Source organism: Neovison vison, chromosome 1, assembly GCF_020171115.1.
Source record: "Neovison vison isolate M4711 chromosome 1, ASM_NN_V1, whole genome shotgun sequence".
Classification (NCBI taxonomy): domain Eukaryota; kingdom Metazoa; phylum Chordata; class Mammalia; order Carnivora; family Mustelidae; genus Neogale; species Neogale vison.
The window spans coordinates 17,062,155-17,084,764 of NC_058091.1; the positions used below are offsets into that span (position 1 = coordinate 17,062,155).

Genomic DNA, 22,610 nt, shown 5'->3' on the forward strand with positions numbered 1-22,610 from the left:
TGCTTATGGGACACTGTTCTTCCCCAGTTCATAGATCATTCTCCCATGAATAAAGGACATCCAACTTGTCGCTAAGTTCTTTTAGTTTTGTCACTGACACAGGGGAGTCTCAAAGGGAAATACACATGGGAACCAGGCAGATGACCTGAAGGAAGAATGAAGGGGCTTCCATCAGATCCAGGAAATATCTCTCGTATCTCCGCCATAGGGAAAACTGAGGGAAAAGGACAAAGGAAACTTCTGGAAATAAGTACAAAGATAAACGGATCTTCTGATTCCTCAACGACAAAATCCCAAGTGTTTGAGGGATGTGTCTTATTTTTTTCTAAAGGGTTGGCTCAAATTTTTAGAGAACTGTGTATCCTACGCGAAAAGTAGGCAAAAGGTAGACAAAGGTCCACACTGGCCCTACCCCATTCTCCTTCAAACAGTGTTCTTAAGTCAGCATCAGATGCACTTGACCCTGAATCTGAATACTGGCCTGGGGTCAGACTGAGCAGGGACCAAGATGATACTCCAGCAACTTGACCCTTCTACTCTCCGTGAACCCACAACCTCTTTGCCAGCATGAGGTGGCACTAGGGCGGGGAGGGTAGAGACAGCGAAAGGGACGGAAGAGACAGCGAAAGGGACGGAAGAAGGCCTCCCTGAGGTGATGATGCTTACACTGACCCCTGAGAGCTGTAGCAGTTAGCTGGGTGAATCCAGAGGGAGGGAGCACGCCAAGTCCAGAAACCCAGAGGCCCGCACATGCCTGGGTTTGGGTGCGAGCACCAGGAGACGAGTGCAGAGAAATCAAAAGCTCCCTGTCAACTAGAGCTGTTCTCTGTCCTGAAGCTAATTAAAGTCACTATACATGTACTCCCACGCAATGCAGTGTGACCCTGAACCAGGTCAACTGTTAATAGCTCACATTATGTCAACACGATATATCAACACTTCCCACCCCTGGCGGTGATTCAGAACCATAGTGACGGCTCTGAAAACCAACCAGAAATTTCAGACCTACAGGCGAGGGTGGGGTCCAGGTCAGGATTCGCAAAGCCCAGAGATGACTGAAAATCACTGGCTTTCCATGTTCTATGGATTTTTGTTCAATCATTTAAAAAAAAAAAAAAAAGAAATGAAATAAAACGTGTACTGAGTCACTCTGAGGTCTAGAGTACCGTGGACAATAAAAATACACATCATGATCCTGCCTCGCAGGAAACCAGTGCTGTGGGCTCAACAGATGTAAAGTACTTTAGAGCAGTGCTTGACATACAAGTAAATTCAATGTAAATATTTGCTTTTATTATCAGTCTCCCACTGGAGATATATATATATATATATATATATATATATATATATATATATGTATCCTTGATAAGTACCGTCTGCCCATTTCCATGGTAATAAATATCCCCACCATGGTCACTTTCAAGCTACCAATGGTTACTGACACCATTAATCAGTCCTGGACTTTCTCACCCCTTGGCAATCCTGATAAAGATACGGGCATGTGATTCCAATGAGGTTGGAAACCTTCCTACGACAAAGGAGCCCTTTTCAGAAGGGCTGCCAACAGGGGCGTCCACAGCTGTGCTCCTCACCTCGTGGAGAAGTGTCTGTAATAGGAGAGAATGAGGTCAACGTACTGGGAGAACGAGAATCGTGGTGCTGAGAAAAATAAGGGAGTCTGTGCCTCTCAAACCTGTCCTAGTCCTGACGCCTTGGTTCTCGGACCTTTTTCTATTTTGTTGGGTCACCCCAGAAACCTTGATGGCACAGGGCCTCCACGGGCAGCCCCCTTCCTCTCCCAGCCTTTGGGGTCACTGACTTGCTCCCAGTCTCCCGTGACTAGTAACACACACCACAGAGCAGCTGCACACTGGTGTCCATCAGTTAGATGCAGATCACAAACCAGGTTTGATTCCTGCTTCACGGTGCCAGATAAAATATGAAATACCTAGCTGAATCTGGTTTTCAGATAAACAACAATGAATTTTTTAGGATATGCACATCCCCTGCAGAACAAGCATCTGATAAAAATGTTTTTGTTATTTGAAATCCAAATTGAACTGGGTGCTCTGTTTTTTTCTTTGCTAAATCTGTCTCACAACCCTACAATCCTGCTGTTTGAAAATGAGCTAACGTTTAAAAATTCAGAGACTTCACATACAAGGTCAGATTTCTTTTTCTTAAACAAGTTCAGATCTCTAACTTATCTTAAAAGAATCAGATCTTTTAAGAGACAGAGCCCCTACTTCCTCATGGCAGATAGATGTTGGCAAAAGTTGAGTGTGGTTGTGTCTTCAGAAGGCAAACCCACTCTCCTAGCTGCCCCAGGTCCCATCCCCACTTCCACAGGGGGCTTAACTGCTGGCCCCATCCACTTCCGAGTCTGCAACCCCCGGAGAGCACAGGGGTCATCATTTCTAGGATGGCTTTCCTGAGTCCCCAGGTGTAGTAACACACCCAGTTCCACTTTTGCACACACTCTGCCCTTATTACATGCCTATGACACTCATGGGGGAGGCCCTCGCCGTGTTCCACGATGCAGTCACCACTGACTTCTCCAACATCTTCTCCTGCCATTTCCTGTCGGCTGCTGGATGCCTGCACCTCCCAGAGTTCTCTTCGTTGGGTCTTTACCCCGGCTGTATTTGCTCTGTCCAAAGTCCTCCACCCTGCCTCCTCCCTGCCAGCTTTAACTCCTGTGTTGGTACCCAGCTCAAGCACCAGTCACTCCAGACAGCTCTTCTAGGCTTTGTGGCACACATAAAACCGAGCGGTGGAAACAGAAGCCCGCTAGCAGGACGATCCCGGATAAGCTACTTATCCTTTTTGTGCCGCCTTATCCTCATCTCCAAACGACTGTGACAAAGCAACAACCTCACAAAGTTTTGTAAAGACCTAACCAGCTCATTTAAACTGAATGATGATTAGAATAGTGACTGTGCCATATTCAGTTATTAAAATATCTTTCTTTCTTCAGTCATTCCACAATTACTGATTGAACCATTTTATGCCAAGCACTCAGTTCAGCACACAGAACACACAAGAGACTGTCAGAGATTCTAATGTCAGGGAGCCATGACTAGATTCAAGGGGAAGATTCCAACAGGTTAACAGGAAATTTAAAGCTGCGTGTAAGTGCTTTCAGAAATTAAGGGTTTTATGGAAAATTGGAGGTGGGATAGGAAGGAAAGGGTAAACTTTAGGGGGCAGGGGAAAGCCTTCCAAAAGGAATGCTATTTCAGATGAGATCTGACAGAGGAGTTGGTGTGGTGGAGGGAAGCCCTCCAGGAATGATACTGCCCTCACTACAGGGGGCCGAAACCAACTCAGAAGCATCCTTACCCAGTACAACGGACACTTGGAAAGCCTGTGTCTATCTCTGTATTCAGTTCTATTATGGTGCTCAGCAAGCACACTGCTGGCATTTCATAGAAGATTTCTGAACCAAAGACGATCACACCTAACACACTAGGTTACTTTCAATCTTTAAGCCTCCCTTATATTAGAGGAAGGTTTGTAGAAAAGAAACCTTGTCCTCGAGGATCTTGCATGCTGAGACGTGACCTGCACACAGGCACAAAATGGGTTTTAACATGAGTGGTTTAACAATATTTCCTTCAGATGAAGGTGGCCACAGAGGAGATGCAAGAAAACTCGCATTCTCCAGGAGGGAACCTGAAAGGCACGTGGGGAAGGAAAATATGAATCAAAGTTCTAGAAAAAGTAGTAGCTGAAGATCAAAAAGAAAAGCCTTCTCAACTTTCAGTATGACCAAGGAAACACCTGTATAGAAGGAAAGCAGAAAAGTGTAACAGCAGGAACAGTACACCTTTTTTATTTTTTAGCATCTGTGCATAGATAGCACATGAGCAACTCAGACACTGGGTTTTGACCTCTGACAGATACCTGAACCTCAGGTTGGAGCATTGACCTCACCGGGATGAGGAGCAGCACTGGCTAATGTCTGTACCAGAGGCCCTGAGCTCTAACCATAAATGGCGAGGCTTAAAAATGGTTTGGATGGTAACCATAAAAGCACTTGTATGGGTCAGACACTGCTCTACGCATTATACATCTATTACTCCTCACTTAATTCTTGCAACCTTTTGCCGTAAATCCTATTCTTTGTGTCATTTTTGTAAATGGGGAAACTGAGGATTGAAAAAAAAAGTTAAGTAACTTGCCCAAGGTCACAGAGCTAGTAATGGAGACGCTGGTGCCCTAGGCCAGGCAGTCTGGGCGTGGAGCCCTGCTCTGACCACGGTGCTCCTAGTCAGCTCTTTTAGAAAGCTTTGATGCTTAGATCTTTGACTAAAAAAATTCCTGTTGATTTCTTACATCAGTTTCCGTATGAAACCAAAGGAATGGGGGAGGAAAGGCGATTCACCTGAGGGTGTGGAATCAGACATACTTCACTCCCCCTTCTTTCCAAAGGTCTGGGAGGACCCCAGCTTAGTAGGCTGTTGTTAGGATTAGAACTTATTCAAAGGGGGCATGGTGCACGTAGGAAGTGGGCAGTAAAGGTTCATTTTTGTCTCTTGGTAGAAGACAAAATAGGGGCTACAATTCTAACGACTTCTCGGCTAGCGTTCCTTCCCATACACCACGCAATCTCTCCCTGACTGCAGTGTTTAAGAACTGCCAGGTGGTCGCACAGACACGAAAAGGAAAAATGCACACCCGGAAAATACGAGCCCAGGTGGCTGTCCTGGAGCGCCGCTGGAGCCCAGAAGGATCAGCAGCGAAGTTCCAAGGCCAGGGATCTGCAGAAAGACACCCTCGGTTGCCCTGGCCCCGCCCCGCCTTCTGTCCCTGGAACCGCTTCTCCCGGCCGGTTCTGCACGGCTCGCCCCTCGGCCCCTTCTCCTCCCCACGGCTCTCTCCACGTTGGCTTACAGCTGAGCACAGCAAGCCAGTGCGGAGCGCGCCGGCAGGGCCCGGGGGATGCACACTTCCGCCCGGCCTCGCGGTGGGAGGCCGCGTTCTGCGCAGGGGCGTGGCGGCCGCAGGCCCCGGGCCGCGCTCGCCGCCCTGAGCCCCGAGGGAAGTCCGGCCCCGGCCGCCATGGAGGTGCTCGCCGTGCGCCCCGGGCAGCCCGCGCCACTCACCAGGGCGCTCTCGGGCAGGTTGTAGCGACACAGAGTGTGGTCCAGGTCGAAGCCGACCACGTCGCAGGCGGCCAGGGAGAAGTGCTGAGCCATGGCTGCGCTGGAAGCACTGGAGAGCGCCTCGGGCGCCGGGAGGGTGCCAGGAGCCCGCCGACGGGACGCTGCGGGACGCTGCGGGGATGGGACCGGACGGGACCGGGGCGGGGCGGGGCGGGGCTGCGGCCACCCCCGGGACGCAGCGCGTCGGCCTCCAGCGCTTCCCGCGCCCGCGAGCGCCGCCCCCGGCCGCGCTTCTCCCCGCCTCCCGTGCGGCCCGCCTGCCCGCGCCGCCCCCGCCGCTTCGGCGCCCTGCGGCCCGCCGCTGCCGGCTGGGCTCCCGCCGCCCCGCCGCCGCCCTCCCCGCCCCGCAGTCCCGAAGGCGGGAGGGCGGGGAGCCCCTCCACCTCTGCTGGAGCTGGGGGTGCAGGTGAGTCCCCGTGGACGCAGAACCTTTGCCACAAAATTAACCGGGGCTCCCCGTCGTTTTCAAGGTGCCCCAGAAAACAGGACGCTGTCAAGTTAGACCCGACCCTTTGCTCTTGTGCGGGATAAGGTAAGGTTATGGCGACGACAGTTCTAGTCACGAATATCCTCTGACACAGTTAGCCTAGAACTGGGGAGCTCTCGTTGCCCACGTGCTCTCTAAGGTTTGAATAGTTCGTTGCTTCCTAAGTTGTTAAAAGACCTTTCACTATCTCCCCTTCTGGAGTGCATTAGAAAATACATTTATTTGAAGTTGAAGGACCATTTTTGCAAAATGACGCTGATTAAAGGAATCAACGTTGGCTATTTTTGTTACTTGATTATCTTATTTTTTTTTAATATGGATGAATTTTTCTGTGAAAGGACAGCAGAAAGTTGATAGAACATGCTACAGAGCAGAAAACTTTCTGCAAACAGATGGCTTTAAGATTTATAGAGCACAAAATGGTTCGACAATAAACTGAATTCTCTCACGGACTGTGAATAGCTGGTATTATTTTAGATGTACAGGAGAAAAGTTATATACAATGGTTGCTTAAGATATTTCACTTTGAGAACCCATATGAAAGGCTAGGTCTTTGAGATCTTTAAAATTATTTAAAAGAGAAAAATACAATATAAATTAGAAAAAGAAAATGTAATATTACCTTTGTGTTCCTTCTGTGTTAAGTTTAAAGGAACATTGTCCAATGGAAAAAAAATCAATAGTTATGACATAATGAAAATATAATTCATTGAGAATTACATTTAACCCTTACAAATACTAACCCTTATGAGGCCAATAGACCAATCAAGGGATTAATTTAGTGCAATAAATAATTCAATTAGGTAGGACACTTATTATACCTAGTGGGCCCATTTGAATAAATTGAATACTTGTTCCATTATAACTCTTAAAAGCCCCAAACAGATCTCTCTGGAATAGGAAGAGGAAAGAAACCTCAAGAAGATGGAGCTCTTCACTGACTGGTATGGTAACAGTCCAGCAGCCATGTTTTTAATGTCTGTGAGTCAAAAGAGGGACCTGAGTTGATTCACAGTTTGTACCTATTTCCTTTTTATGACTCTGTTGTCCGTGAAGCATTGATGTTAGCGTTCCTCTTTGCCCCCTGCAAGTGGGCCTGCCAAAGTCAAAGTGCCAGGTAGACTACACCTTGAAGGCCACAAGTTTCCCTGAAGGGTATCTTGTTTGAATGCAGGATAGGCACTTTAGGGAGTTCCCTTAGTAATATAAATGTACAAGTGCATTTGTTGGCCTAGGGAAGAGTACAAAAAGCATGTTTTTTCCTGATGTAAGTGTCCCTCGGACTGGGGTTGGTCCTTAGACTTGGATAGGCTCAACAACAGACATTTCTACTTGCTAAGTGACAACTTACAGTCTTAGATTCCTCAAGTCCTGTCAAAGAGCTCTATGCTAGAGACTAGACATTTACACTTTGTGGGAGAATTTAGGAAACAATACCCTCCAGGCATCCCGAGAGCTCTTACCCCTCCTTGAGCTGTAGTCACCTTTCCTGGCATATAGCTCAAACCTTGTTCTAACTCCTTTAAGAACATGTGGGATGGTTCCCTCTCCCACCCCTGACTCCTTACCTAACCATGAACTTAAATATATTCACTTTTCTTCAGAGGGCTTATTTTCAAATAAAAATATTTACTTTTTTTTCCTAATACATTAAACTTCTATCACATGTATTGATAAAATACTACAGCTGTTCTAGTATCAATCAATCAAGAGTTCCATGTTCTTAGACCAATTAATTTTTGTTTCTTTGAGTGCTAATATTAAGTATATCAGTGTAGTGGCCTGAATTGTCCCTCCCTTCCCAAATTCATATATTGAAGCCTAAGCCCCAATGTGACTATTTTTGAAGATAGGGGCTTTGAGTGTGGTTAAATGAGGTCATAAGAGTAGGGTCCTAATTTAATATGATGGTTTCAAAGAAGAAGTGACACCAAATAGACCGTGTGCACAGAAATCCCATGTGAGGACACATGGAGAAGGTTCAGTCTGCAAGCAAAAAAGGAGGGTTTCACTAGAAACCTACCCAACTGACACCTTGATCTTGGGCTTCCAGCCTCCAGAGCTGTAAGAAAATAATTTTCTGTTGTTTAAGCCACCAAGTCTGTGTTATTTTGTCTCAGCAAACTAAGACATTCAGTAAGGAGATTTGACCCCAACCAATGTTGTTGGGTCAAATGTAGTAAATTGTATTTGCATTTGAAAGATCCCTAAATGACATGAACTTATGCTTAATTTTTTTTGCTTAGGTTATTTGTTGGTTTTCAGGATCTTGGTATTTTTATTTGAGTATAATGTTAATACTATGCTGTGAAATTTTAGGATGTTTTTTAGTATTCTATGTATGGCATTTTCCTTTTCACGCAAAAGTTATGAAATAATGTAGAAATCCTCAGAATAAGTTATATTTTTGCTGATTTTCTAGGATTGAATTTCATCATTACTACTGACCTATATTTTAATACAGTGAATAGACCTATATTTAGACCTATATTAATAGACCTATATTTTAATACAGTAAATACTGTAACTTAGCAACTTTAACCTTAGGTGTGCCTTTTACTTTTATTTACCTAAATAATTTATGATCAGCTAGCTTGTTTTAGACTCTAAAATAACTCACAAAGTGATCTTTTGTGAATTTAAAATACTGCATTTGATGTCTACATAGTAAATGTTATTTACCAAACTGTTATTTGGGGGCAGGGAGAGGTTTGTTTGTTTATTCTTTTGTTAGTTGAAAATGTGTTTTTCTGGGGTGCCTGGGTGGCTCAGTTGGTTAAGCCTCCAACTCTTGATTTCAGCTCAGGTCATGAGATCAAGGTTGTCGTTGGGCTTGGCACTGGACGTGGAACCTGCTTAAGATTCTTTTTCTTCCTGATCCCCCCAAAAAAGACCATATTTTAAAAAAGTGTTTTTCTAAATACTCCAAAGTAAACATTGTAATGTTAACTTTTTGTACAACCTAATCGCCACATCTTCCCTGGATCCCATAATTTGCTTACAGGGAAGCAATAAAGTTTATTTAGTAATTTGAAAAAGAGATAAAATATTTAAATGCTTAAAAATTAATCTCTGTAGCCCTTAAATGTTAGTCTAGCTGAATAGGACCAAAAGCTGATTTGTAATACTGGGCAGTGGCCTTAAGATGGCAGTAGTTCTGCATTAGGAATATTTTTCATTTGATTTTTTTTTAGTAATTTAAAAATCCTTCAGTTTCTTAATAAAAAATAAAGTGATTTTCTACTTTCCCTTTCTGCTCTTGCTGCAAGAAGAGACGCTTACTTAGAAATTTAACTGTGGTTTTTGTGTGTGTATATATTTATTTTATTTTTGTGTGTGGGTGTATTTATTTTGGATGTTGGAAGGAGAAAATGTGGTGGGATGAAGTCCTTTGGTAGGAAACTTTTTTTTTTTTTGAAGGTATAGTAATTAGTTTTTAAAATTTAGTTTTATTTCTTTTTTTTAATTTAATTTCTTTCAGTGTTCCAAGATTCATTGTTTATGCACCACACCCAGTGCTCTATGCAGTACATGCCCTTCTTAATACCCACCACCAGGCTCACCCAGCCCCCCACCCCCTCCCCTCAGTTTGTTTCTCAGAGTCCACAGTCTCTCCTGGTTCATCTCCCCCTCTGATTTCCCCCAGCTCACGTCTCCTCTCCAGCTCCCCATGTCCTCTGTGTTATTCCTTATGCTCCACAAGTAAGTGAAACCATATGATAATTGACTCTCTCTGCTTGACTTATTTCACTCAGCATAATCTTCTCCAGTCCCGTCCATGTTAATACAAAAGTTGGGTATTCATCCTTTCTGATGGAGGCATAGTATTCCATTGTATATAAGGACCATATCTTCTTTATCCATTCGTCTGTTGAAGGGCATCTTGGCTCTTTCCACAGTTTGGTGACTGTGGCCATTGCTGCTATGAACATTGGGGTACAGATGGCCCTTCTTTTCACTACATCTGTATCTTTGGGGTAAATATCCAGCAGTGTGATTGCAGGGTCATAGGGAAGTTCTATTTTTAATTTCTTAAGGAATTTACACACTATTTTCCAAAGTGGCTGCACCAACTTGCATTCCCACCAACAGTGTAAAAGGGTTCCCCTTTCTCCACATCCTCTCCAGCACTTGTTGTTTCCTGTCTTGTTGATTTTGGCCATTCTGACTGGTGTAAGGTGGTATCTCGATACAGGAAACTTCTCATTAAGGTTGTATCTCAATAAATAACTAAACGTTTAAAATATGAAATGAGTCCCTCTTGTAGGGAGAGCTAGAATACCAAATGGCAGAACTGTGATTCCACAAGATCTTTTAGGATATAGCAGTGGATTGAAATTTAATTGGTTAAGACATGTTATGTTTTAGGGTCAGACTCAAACAATCTAATAGTGTATTATGGGGAATCTTGATTCATCAGCAGTTAAGTTAGAAGTACAATGCGGAGGGGCGCCTGGGTGGCTCAGTGGGTTAAAGCCTCTGTCTTCAGCTCAGGTCATGATCCCAGGGTCCTGGGATCGAGCCCCACATCAGGCTCTCTGAGCAGGGAGCCTGCTTCCTCCTCTCTCTCTCTGTCTGCCTCTCTGCCTACTTGTGATCTCTGTCTGTCAAATAAATAAATAAAATCTTTAAAAAAAAAAAAAAAGAAGTACAATGCGGATAAACTCAAGGTGAACTCAGCTAGTTCTGGTTTAAACTGAATTTCTCTTTGACTGTCAGTCTTCCTTTCTTCTTCGCTGTCTTTCTGGGAGGCGTGGGTGTTCTAAATTGCAGCAGGGCTAACATAGCGCCAGCGAGTCCGGGAATAGACTTCTGGTCCTTGGCTAATGGCATCCATACATCTGCTTCTGCATCCCTGTCAATGTTTGGTTACCTCTGGCCACGGCATCCACCCTGTCAGCAACTATGACTGCTGCATTAAACTCTACAGTATCTCTACTTACAGCATCGTCCCGAAAATTTTTAGCTTTGACCCAAACCATGAGACCATTTTAAGGTTGCATTCCACACTCAGCCAACCTCTTCTCTCTTGAGGAGTCCCAGGAAACCTTCACAGAAAGCTTTTGGCTTTGAAGCCACAGCAAAGGAGGGTCTATTTCGCCGTGGAAAGGTGGGGTGGTTACCTCAGACCCCTTCTATCCGGATGGGAGCCACCGTTTCTACTGTAGTGATGGCTCTCTGTTACCACAGGACACTCCATAAAGCAGTTTTCTCTCAGAATGCAGAACGAAATACTCTGCTTTTGGATCCTCAAACTCGTGTGGAGGTTTCTGTTGTTTCTCATGGGAGGGATTTAACCTCACAGTGGGATAGGGTGTAGGGTCTCTTCCTCTGAGAGCCATACAAATGATATACTTTAATGCTGCCCATCCTGTTTCCTGGGGCTAACATTGTCAGATAAAATATTGAATGCCTAATTAAATTTGAATGTCCCAAATATCCCATGAAACCTAGTATTAAAGAAACTATTTGTTGTTTCTCTGAAATTCAAATACAAATTGACATACTTTATTTTTATTTGCTAAATTTTGGCAACTCTGAGACATATACTTTGTATCTATTCTGAAACCAACTTTAAAAAAACTTTTTATAATTAACTTTTTTCTTGCAGAAAGCCCAGAACTTGAAAAAACAGATGTGTCCTGGCATTTGTTATGGGCTGAGTTGTGCTTCCCTCAAATGACTGTGTTTAACTTGAGGGGCTGTAGGGGCTCTATTTGGACATAGGGCCTTTAAAGAAGTGATCAAATTAAAATGAAGCTCTAGGGCAGACCTGATCATTTGGACTGATGTCCTTTTAGAAGAGGAAATTTGGACCCACAAAGAGAGAACCAGGGGTGTCACGCACAGAGGAAGAAAGACCATGTGAGGACACAGCAAGAAAGCAGCGGTCTGCAAGCCAAGGAGAGAGGCCTCGGAAGAAATCAAACCTGTTGACATCTTAATGTTGGGACTTCTAACCTCCGGAACTGTGAGAGATAAATTTCCGTTGTTTAAGCCACTCAGTCTGCAGTGTTTTGTTATGGCAGCCCTAGAAAACGAATGCAGCCTTCGAGACAATTTTTCTACTTTGAGAGTCTCAAGTCCATGCTGGAATACAAAACCAAGAAATTGTCTGCCACAGAACATCTTCCTCTGAGGGCTGGGCCTAGCCAAAACTTTTACCATTTTCTAACTGGTGGGGAAATTTTGAAACAAAGAAATTTGTTAGTATTTTAACATTATACTAGTATGGGTAAAATATCTAAACAAAGGATAATGGATACATTCAAGTCAGGCCTTCATAGCTAAGGTTTGGTATTCCTAAGGGATTATGGGAGACTTAGATATTTTTGGAGGCTGGTTGGCATTTTGGTGATAATAGAAGCAAAAAATATGTGAGCCCAGTGAAATGATTGTTCCTTCCATGGATGGCCCTTATTTTCTTTTTCTATTTATGTTTTGATTCCAAATTTTCAAATATTTAAGTGTGTTAAAATTTTTTATTCTCAAGGGCATCCAAATATGCACATATTTTAGGAATGCCTTATAAACTGTGATCCAGTCAGTGTGGAGTCCCCCTTGGCTCAGGTGAGGATCTATACATTCTTGGTCTCCAGGGCTCTTGAGCAGCAAGTTTACTTTTTTGACTTAAGTGACTGGATGCATCTCACCTGTGTATTTTCATCTTTGATCTTTCTCCGATTATGTATTTCTCATGCTGTACTAGAGTGTCATTAAAGGAATAACAAGTACCCTCCTAAGTTGATATATTTTGATTCTTTAATTACTTTGTCTCAGTTTTCTTATCTATAAATTAGATACTTGAAAGTTTTCTTAAAAGTAATGATATCTCTTTAATATTTGAAAAAAAGGCATGAAAAATTGACTATCTCATGCTTATCCACACTTCTCCACTATTGGTTTTTTTTTTTTTTCTCCTCTTAACAAAAATATTCCACAGCAGCCCCTTTTGAAAAGCAATGTGTAAATGAGTATCAGTAGTCTTAGAAATGATTTATTAGGTGCCTGGGTGGCTCATAGTTGGTTAAACATCTGCTTTGGCTTAAGTCATGATCCCAGGGTCCTGGGATCTAGTTCGCCATCAGGCTCCCTGCTCAGCAGGGAGTCTGCCTCTCCCTCCCCCAGCCCTGCTTGTGCTGCTTCTTTCTCTCTCTCTCTCTCTCTCTCTCACAAAAATAAACAAATAAAATCTTTTAAGAAAATGATTTATTATTTGTTGACTATTTAATCCGATTCTAGGCATCTAGGATTTCTGTTCCAGAAAAATCTCAGGTAACAGGCTAACTTCTGGACAGTGACTGTAACAGTTTTTCTTTTCTTGGCAAAGTGAAAGGATTAATGGATTATTGCTGTACCTAACAGATAAGACATACTCACTGCAAGACTCTAAACCTTTCCTCTCAAAAGCAAATATAAAACAACGGAATGCGTTAGGATCCTGTGGGAAATCTCTTTGTGTATTCAGAAGTGGTACTAACATAGTTTTCCATAGTTTGCCCTACTCCTATGTTTCAGCTAAACATTCCAACCATCATTCCTCTACAGTGGACTTTTGAGAAACATCAATTAATACAAAAGAAGGCAGGGAAAAAAAAAAACGGAATGATGAAGAGGTGAGAGCAATGGGTAGTAAATAACAATATGGTAAACTTACACACAAACATATTGATAATTATACTAAGTGTAAACGACCTAAAAAGAGATGAAAAGTTATGTAAGACTTGACCAAAACAAGATTTAAGTTTATGCCATTTAAAGAAACCTGCTTTTAGACATGAAGACATAAAGAAATAAATACTGTTTGAAAAAAAATTGAGATGAAATATAAGATATTTGCCATCAAAAACTTTAATATAGTGATATGCTTTTTAAATTTTAAGATGATTTCTATTTAAATATGCAGTTAAAAACACATAAAGATATAAACAAAGGACTATTGCTTAGTTTCTAAATTTTTGTAGTATTGTATCTTTCTAGCTAACAAAATCAGTTTAATGACCAAAAGACTGCTTATGAAGCAAAAAGAAAATCATGTAGTATCTCTCCTGTCTTTGGTTGAAGTTTGCCTTTAAACCCCCTTTCTCCTTTATTCTTCTCACCCACCTGCTCACTCGAACTGATACTGGGATTTGTGGAGAGCAGCAACCACAAATGCATTCTGGTTGGCCAATGTGGGTTTCCACGGGATAGGTGTTCCCAATCCAGGCCACATGTTCCCTTCTTCCCACACTTTCCACTCACAGGTGGCTCATGGTCCTTCAGACACATGGCTGGGCGTGTCAGAAGCAGGGATGGGCTGTAAAAGGAGCAATTGTTTGGTCATTTTGTGGTTCTGCTTTCACCATTTTCAATGAGATGAAGCAAAGTTCTGTTGATTTTGCCCACATTACCTAGTTCTATCTCGATGCCCACATTCACTAGTTAGAAATGGAGTTGGATAATAAGAAATCTCACTTGTGTAAGGTACACATCTCCTGGCACTGTTTAGTCCAGCATTACATGTGGTTTGAGAACCAAGCAAATGGGTTTGCACTCAAGGACAGATTACCTTATTAAAGAACCAGTCATTCATTCATTTTTAAATTCTTACTGAGTTTGTCAAATGTCCCTGGCTTTGTTTGCTCTGGGCATCAGAATCCCATTGGCAGTATTAGCTAGATTTGAGAAATTGAACAACGATAATACCTGAGAGGAAATCTTGGACTAGAGACTTTGGGAAGCTACTAAACATTTTAGCTGAAAATGACTTCACTCATATTACATACTCTATGGTGCACAATTATACATACGAACATATAAAACAGAGATTTTATGTACTGATTTGTGACATTATTTCCAACTTCCTTGTCCTTAAGATGTTATCAGAAATTTTTGTTATGGTAAGATAACAAAAGGCCAAGCTTTCTCTTCTTCCAGACTTAGTTCATTTTATCATTCTTGTTCCACACCCATGTGCGCTAAATGTTGAGGTCTCATGTCTGTTCCCTTATTAATGTTCATAGAAAATTCATAGTTACTCAGAGGTTAGTGTAAGTACTGCATCTTTCTCATGAATGGGGTGTCCTGAAAGCAGAGCCTGAGATGAAAACTTGGCTGCAGGTGGCTTATTAAGAGGCAGTCCCAGGGGCGCCTGGGTGGCTCAGGGGTTAAGCCTCTGCCTTTGACTCAGGTCATGATCTCAGAGTCCTGGGATAGAGTCCCACATTGGGCTCTCTGCTCAGCGGGAATCCTGCTTCCCCTCCCCTCTCTGCCTGCCTCTCTGCCCACTTGTGATCTCTCTGTCAAATAAATAAATAGAATCTTAAAAAAAAATTAAAAAAGAAAGAGGCAGTCCCAGAAATCAGCAGTGAAATAATAGAGTAAAAGCCAGTAACCATATGAAGGGATAAGAGGGTCACTGTTGTAGGCAACAGTGCTTTAATTCCACTGGGATGTTCCATGAAGCACAGAGAATCCTTCCCATAATTGTACACCAGAAAGAAAGTCTGACCATCTGTTGGTTCCTGTTCTCTTATACTTGAGGGATGCCGGCTGACTTCCAGGTTGTGTGTGAGTTGGAGCAGCCCCCTTAACCTCTGAGAGATCCTCAGGCCCATAGAAGAAAGACCTTGAGTGGCTCTGTTGAGGTAGGACACTATTTTTTTTTAAATTTTTTTTAAAGATTTAAACACATGTTTATTGAGAAACTATCGTGTGCCAGGCACTATGATAGACACCAGAATACAGAAGTAGACAATGGTAACTTCCCTGGAGGCACCTTCAGTTTAGAGAGGGAGATTATGTATCTAATAATTAGAATACCATACATAAAATGGAGAAACTAGTCTGGCATGGCTTCTTAGCCTCATGCTGCTTACTCTGCCCAAAATATTCTCTCTTCCTATATTAGAGTTCCCCAGGAACACTGAATCAATAGGTTGTGTGTGTGTGTGTGTGTATGTGTGTGTATGGAGAGAGAGAGATTTATTATAGGAGTTGGCTCATGCAATTATGGAGCCTGAAATCTGTCTGCAAGGTAGAAAAGCAGGGAAACCAGTAGTATAATTCAGTTCAAGTCCAAAGGCCTGAGAACCAGGAGCCCTGACATCTAGGGCCTGGGGAGGGTGGGTTTCCCAGCTCAAGCAGCGAGAGTAAATTTGCCCTTTCTCCACCACCCCCATTCCTCTGCCTCGGTTTTTTTGTTTTTGTTTTTGTTTTTCCTGTTCAGGTCCTTACCAGGTTGGACTATGTCTAACTTCATGGGTGAGTGCAAACTTCTTTACTCAGTCTACTGATGCACATGTCTTCCAGAGCCAGGCATAGACGCATGCAGAAATGTTTCACCAGTTATCTGGGCATCCCTTAGCCTGTCAAGTTGGCTCAATAAATTAACCAGCACGCCTTCTTTTATTTCTTGATTTCTATTACCACGCAAGCTACCACCCACATCACCCTTGGAAAGAACATTATTTCGTTTTGCTGCAGGAACCTAGAGATATCTTCTTGATGGTTTTATTAATATCTGGCTTTGTGTCAGGCTTTTCTAGTAGCTCTGTTATTTCAGACTGGGAACTGGGTTTTGTTCATCTTTGTATCTCATTTCCTAGCGCACAACCTGGTACATCATGGCCATTGAATGAACGAATGAATTTCCATTTCCTAATTTCCCTATCTTCATCCATTGTGAAATTTTGAGTGAGTGCCAGGAGGTACCTACTTGGAGGCAGAAGGCTCTGTGTTTGACTCTGAATCCCATGTTCTCAGTAATCAAATAAATCAGGATTTACATTTTACAGGTTTATAATAAAGATTTTAATTGCTTGGAGGGGCGCCTGGGTGGCTTAGTGGGTTAAAGCCTCTGCTTTCGGCTCAGGTCATGATCCCAGGATCCTGGGCTCGAGCCCTGCATTGGGCTCTCCACTCAGCAGGGAGCCTGCTTCTCCCTCTCCCTTTGCCTGTTTCTCTGCCTAATTGGGATCTCTGTCTGTCAAATAAATAAATAAAATCTTTTTTAAAAAAAGATTTTACTTGCTTGGAGCCACAATCTTCAGGTGGCATTCTGACAACCATTAATTTTTAGTCGTGTCAAATACTAGTGTAAGTATCAGGCACTGATTTTCTGTTGGATGTTTGGTAGACTCTTCACATCTTACACTAAGAGCTCACATGCAGGCTATATAATCACAGGGTAAAAATGCCCGAAGCCAACATTTTGGGAGCCTAATAATTAACTTACCAGCTACACTTAATTTTTAATAGTACATCATTCAGAAAAATTCTTATTTTAAAGACTTTGGTGTTTTATCATTAGGGTCACAGGATTCTTCAAGTTTCTATTACTAGATTCTGTCTATACTGAGATAACACTGCCTACTAAGCTCTTTTCATTATGACTGTTGACCCTTGGAAAGTACTCGCTGTGATTTATTCTTGTTCTAAAAGCTCTATTTTAAAACTGTCATTTAGACATGCGAAGAGTTCTTAATGAGAATGTTGGAATAAATGCTCTTGCTAGTGAAGTTGTCAATATATGCATAATTTCTTATTAGTCTCTTCTGGAAATTAGCCAGGTAAGAAATAAAAACAACATGTCCATTTTCTCCTTTTGTCTTTCTCCTTTTTCACCCCCCAGAGTGAAAGTACTCTGAGTAGAGTACACACGTGCTGCAGAATCTCTGGGTCCGCATGTGTCCTCCATCCCTTCTCTCTCTCCCTCTGGTGTGCCTACCTGCACCCGACATGGGCACCCAGTGCATTTGCATGTGGGCGGGGCACTTGTCAGTGACCGGAAAAATAGCCAACGTTATTGAGCTTCTTCCACGTGCCAGACACTGTGAAGGGCATTAAATAATGATCTCACTTAATTACCGAAACATGGAATATACTCACTTTACAGATGAAATTCAAATCCTAATCTTTGTGACAGGAAGCCAGCCCCTTTTGCTTTTCTTAAAGCTCTATTTCATTTTTCCATTTGAATTTTTCCTTTAGACTGAAGTTATTTCTGCATATGTGTGTGGTGACACCACAAAAAAAGAGGCAAAGAGAATGAAAGCTAAAATTTCCTTTCACCATTGCTCAATACATTATCATCCCCCAACCCCCACCCCGGAAGTAACTGCTCTAAGTTGAACATATGTTCTTACAGACCTATCCCAGTGTACACAATGTATATACATAATGACAAAGAATATTTTCAGGGGCACTTGGGTGGCTCAGTTGGCTAGGTGTCGGACTCTTGATTTCGGCTCAGGTCATAATCTCAGAGTCGTGAGATCAAGCCTTGTGTGGAGCTCCATGCTGAGTGTGGAGCTTGCTTAAGATTCTGCTCCCTCTCTCTCTGCCCCTGCCCCCTGCCTGTGTCTGGGTACACTGTCTCTCTAAAAGATATATATATATATATATTTTTTTTTTTACACATGTATGTATTTGTATTTACACACTTGTATATTTATCAACCTACCACAGTTCTCCCTTCATATTTCACATACCTTCATTTTAGCTTCTAGCTCATTGTAATGTTTCAATCTCCACGTCTTATTTTTTAATGGTTATAACACTCTAGCCTCTTGATTCCTTTAACTTCTCTTCTGGGATGGTCTTATCACTGACACTATTACTACCCTCTTCTGTTCTTCCAGCTCACGTCCTCTTTTCCAGCTCCAACCCTTTGAGTGCACTGGTGTCTACAGTCCAATGATTGCCACCTCCTTTTCACTGTCTTTTACTGCTATTATGTTTTCATTTCCCCCCCCCCAGCTGAATATTTATGGAGAATCATTATAATCACTTAATTGATACATCCTTAAAAAATCATTATAATCATTTAATTGATACATCCTTAATTCCTGTATTCCTTTCTCACCTCTTCAAACTAGTGAAAGATCACATTCTGGTAGTGGTAGATACTAACAAATAACATAAATTTTGCTTCCCTGTATCTATCTATCTATCTAACTATATCCTTTGCAATAATGACTCCGCAACCCCTCACGTGAGGCTAGAATCTCTTTCTCCTTGAATCTGGTCTAGGTTTGTGAGTTGCTTTCAGGAACAGCATGCACCAGGGGACATTTTATCAGTGCTGAGCCCGAGTCACAGGAGGTGTTGGGGGATTCCACACTCATTTTGGGAATCCTGACACTGCTGGGCGAATAAGTTTGGGTTACCCCAAGGGATGCTGAATCATTATCTCAGTCCACTCTAGTCATCCCAGCCCATAGTCAGTAAAATACCAGACATGTGAGCAAGGCCATCCAAAATCGGCCGGTCCCTAGTGACCTATGAGCTGACCTTAGATCAGGTGTGAGCCCAGCCGTGAGCAACCAAGCCTGGTTCACATCAACAAGACAGTCTAGCTGATTGTAGATTTCTGAACAATAATATTGTTTAAGCAACTGAGTTTTGAGGTTACTTGCTAGGCAGCAGTGGGTATCACATACACAGGTTAAAGTCAACTCTGTTAGTTCTTTGTATTTACACCTGAGCAGCTGATCCTGGCTGAAGAAAATATACACAACCATTGCACACGTATTTCAATGAGTAATTAATGATACTCTCTGTAATAATATGTTAATGCCCTGATGCATTCACTCTACTGCTGTTCTAAATGATTATTTTATAGTTTCCTCTTTCACATCATGTTCCCTCATCTTTACTCTCAAGTGTTGACCCAGGTTCTATTTTTCTGGAAGAATACCCAGTACCAACTAGCATACATAGTTAGGTACTCTGCCTTGCCTCTGGTTACTGTAGAGCAGTGGTTCTTATGTTGTGATCCCCAGATCGGCAGTAGACCATGGGAACTTGCTAGAAACAGAAATTCTTGGATCCCACTGGAGAATGACTGAATCATAAATCTGGCCCTAGGACTCAGCAAACATATTTTTAACAAAACCTCCACATGTGAAGTTTGAGAAGCACTGCTATAAATTGTCTACATATACATGTAAAGCCAGCCCTCTCCTTGAACACTGTAGCTCATCCTCTCAGAAATAGTACTTTTTCCCCTTGCCTGTAGTATTTTTCATTTCTACTTAATCATCTCACCGTCATACAAATGTAATGTTACTTTTCTCATCTTTTTTTTTTTAAAGATTTTCTTTATTTGTTAGAGAACGAGAGAGAACCTGAGAGGGGAGAAGGTCAGAGGGAGAAGCAGACTCCCTGCAGAGCTGGGAGCCAGATATGGGACTCGATCCCGGGACTCCAGGATCATGACCTGAGCCGAAGGCAATCTCCCAACCAACTGAGTCACCCAGGCACCCTATTTTTCTCATCCTAAAACAAATTATTCCGTTTCTCTGCCCCACTTTAATGAAAACTGAAATAGCTGTATTTCTCACTGCCTGTGATCCCTTCTCTCTTTCTCTCTTAAGCACACAAACTTTTTCCTCCATTTCACCAACTCTGATTAAATTTGCCAGTGGTACCATTCGCTAAACCCAGCGTTCAATCTTCAGTTCTCCTTTTTTTTACCCATAAGTGTCACTTGTCACATTATCACTCCCTCCTGAGGTAAACATTTTTTTTTTTTAACTTGGCTTATAGGAATGCTTATTTCTTCTTCATTGGGCAAAATACCCGAATAGGCACATCAGAAAAGAGGGCATGCAAATGGAATATAAATAAAGATGTTCAGTATCATTAGGAGCCAGAAAAATTAGGGGCACCCAAGTGGCTCAGTTTATTAAGTGTCTGCCTTAGGCTCAGGTCGTAATCTCTAGGTCCTGGAATGGAGCCCCATGTTGGGCTCCCAGCTCAGCAGGGAATCTACTTCTCTGTCTCCCTCTGCCTCTCCCCTGCTTGTGCTCTTTCTGTCTCTCTCTCTCTCTCAAATGAACAAATAAAAAGTCTTTTATTTTTATTTTTTAATTTTTAAATAATTTTAGTTCACTTAATTAACATATAATGTGTTATTGGGTTCAGGGGTATAGGTCTGTGATTCATCAATTTTATATTAATACCTACTGCTTATTACATCACATGCCCTCCTTAGTGTCCATCCCCCAGTTAACCTAGCTCTCCACGCTTCTCCCCTCCAGCAAGCCTCAGTTTGTTTCCTATGATTAAGAGTCTCTTATGGTTTGTCTCCTTCTCTGGTTTTGTCTTGTTTTATTTTTTCCTCTCTTCCCCAATGATCCTCTGTTTTGTTTCTTAAATTACACATATCAGCGAGATCATATGATAATTGTCTTCCTCTGTTTGACTTACTTCACTTCACATAATACCCTCTAGTACTATCCATGTTATTGCAAATTTCAAGATCTCGGGGTTTTTTGATGGTTGTGTAATGATGTACACCACATCTTCATTATCCATTCATCTGTTGATGAACATCTGGACTCTTTTTCCATAGTTCAGATATTGTGGACATTGCTGCTATAAAAAATGGGATGTACATGCCCCTTTAGATCACTACATTTGTATCTTTGTGGCAAATACCTAGTAGTGCAATTCCTCATCATAGGGTAGCTCTATTTTCAACTTTTTGAGGAACCTCCGTACTATTTTCTGGAGTGGCTGCACCAGCTTGCATTCCCACCACCAGTGAAACAGAGTTTCCCCTTCTCTGCATCCTTGCCATCCTATTGTTTCCTGACTTGTTAATTTTAGTCATTTTGACTGGTATGGTTGTATCTCATTATGGTTTTGATTGGTATTTCCCTGATGCTGAGTGATGTAGAGCATGTTTTCATGGGTCTGTTGGCCATTTGGATGTCTTCTTTGAAGAAATGTCTGTTCTTGTCTTCTGCCCATTTCTTGACTAGATTATTTGTTTTTGGGTGTTCAGTTTGATAAGTTCTTTATAGATTTTGGATATTAGCCCTTTATCTGATACGTCATTTGCAAATATCTTCTCCCATTCTGTCAGTTGTCTTTTGATTTTATTTACTCTTTCCTTTTCTATGCAAAAGTGTTTTATCCAGAAAAATGAAGACTGAAACCTCAGTGAGACACTACATTTCATCAGACTGGCGGAAATTAGAAATCTAATCAAGTCAGATGAGGACGTGGAGCGGTGGGAACTCATGAACTGCTGATGGACAGATCAGCACAGCCTGCTTGGTCGTATCTAGTGAAGGTGGGGGTACCCATAACCCACAACCCAGGAATTTCACTACTAGAGAGGAAAATGTGTACACTTATACCAGGGCATGTTCATATAAGTTCATCGTATTGTTCAAAATGGCCCCAAACTGGAAACAATCCAAAAGTTGCATCCCAGAAGGATATATTATGGTGTTTTCTTTTCTCTCTCTCTCTCTCTTTTTTTTTTTTAAGATTTCTTATTTATTTATTGTCAGAGAGAGAGCACAAGCAGGCAGAGTCATAGGCAGAGGCAGAGAGAGAAGCAGGCTCCCTGCTGGACAAGGAGCCTGATGCGGGACTTGATCCCAGGACCCCAGATTACAACCTGAGCCGCAGGTAGCGGCTTAACCGACTGAACCACCCAGGCGTCCCTATTGTGGTATTTTCAACCAAATTTACACCACACAGCAATAAAAGTGAATGGGCTTCTGATATCTGTTGCAAAATAGATGACTCCTTTTATTTTTTTTAAGATTTTATTTATTTATTTGACAGACAGAGATCACAAGTAGGCAGAAAGGCAGGCAGAGAGAGAGAAGAGGAAGCAGGCTCCCCGCCAAGCAGAGAGCCCGATGCGGGGCTCGATCCCAGGACCCTGGGATCATGACCTGAGCTGAAGGCAGAGGCTTTAACCCACTGAGCCACCCAGGTACCCCCAAAATAGATGATTCTTAATGACATAATGTTGAGCAAAAGAGGCCAGGCAGAATAGAACAATTAATGTATGACCTCCTCAAATAGGCAGAATCAAATGATATTTTTAGAGTTGGTAAATTAGTCTGTGAAACCATAAGGAAATGGAAGGAAGTTGAATTCCTTGAAAGTCAGGGACGTGTTTGGCAGTATATGGTGAATGGGCTATGATGTGCTAGAGTCCCGCA

At 42.2% G+C, this 22,610-nt stretch overlaps 1 protein-coding gene and 1 long non-coding RNA gene across 2 annotated transcripts in view; one reads left to right on the forward strand and one right to left on the reverse strand.

Annotated features, from left to right (window-relative positions):
• NT5DC1 (5'-nucleotidase domain containing 1) overlaps nucleotides 1-5,293 on the reverse strand; it is a 141,532-nt gene extending 136,239 nt beyond the window's left edge. Inside the window, exon 1 of the mRNA XM_044244163.1 lies at nucleotides 5,109-5,293. Within this exon, the coding sequence (XP_044100098.1) occupies nucleotides 5,109-5,201 (93 nt within the window). The 5' untranslated portion in view covers nucleotides 5,202-5,293. The remainder of the gene's footprint in view (nucleotides 1-5,108) is intronic.
• A 178-nt stretch (nucleotides 5,294-5,471) lies between these two features.
• LOC122903395 lies at nucleotides 5,472-12,394 on the forward strand. The gene is made up of 2 exons (XR_006383965.1): nucleotides 5,472-5,700; nucleotides 11,267-12,394. It is a non-coding gene; the product is annotated as an uncharacterized LOC122903395 (long non-coding RNA).
• Nucleotides 12,395-22,610: the final 10,216 nt, after the last annotated feature.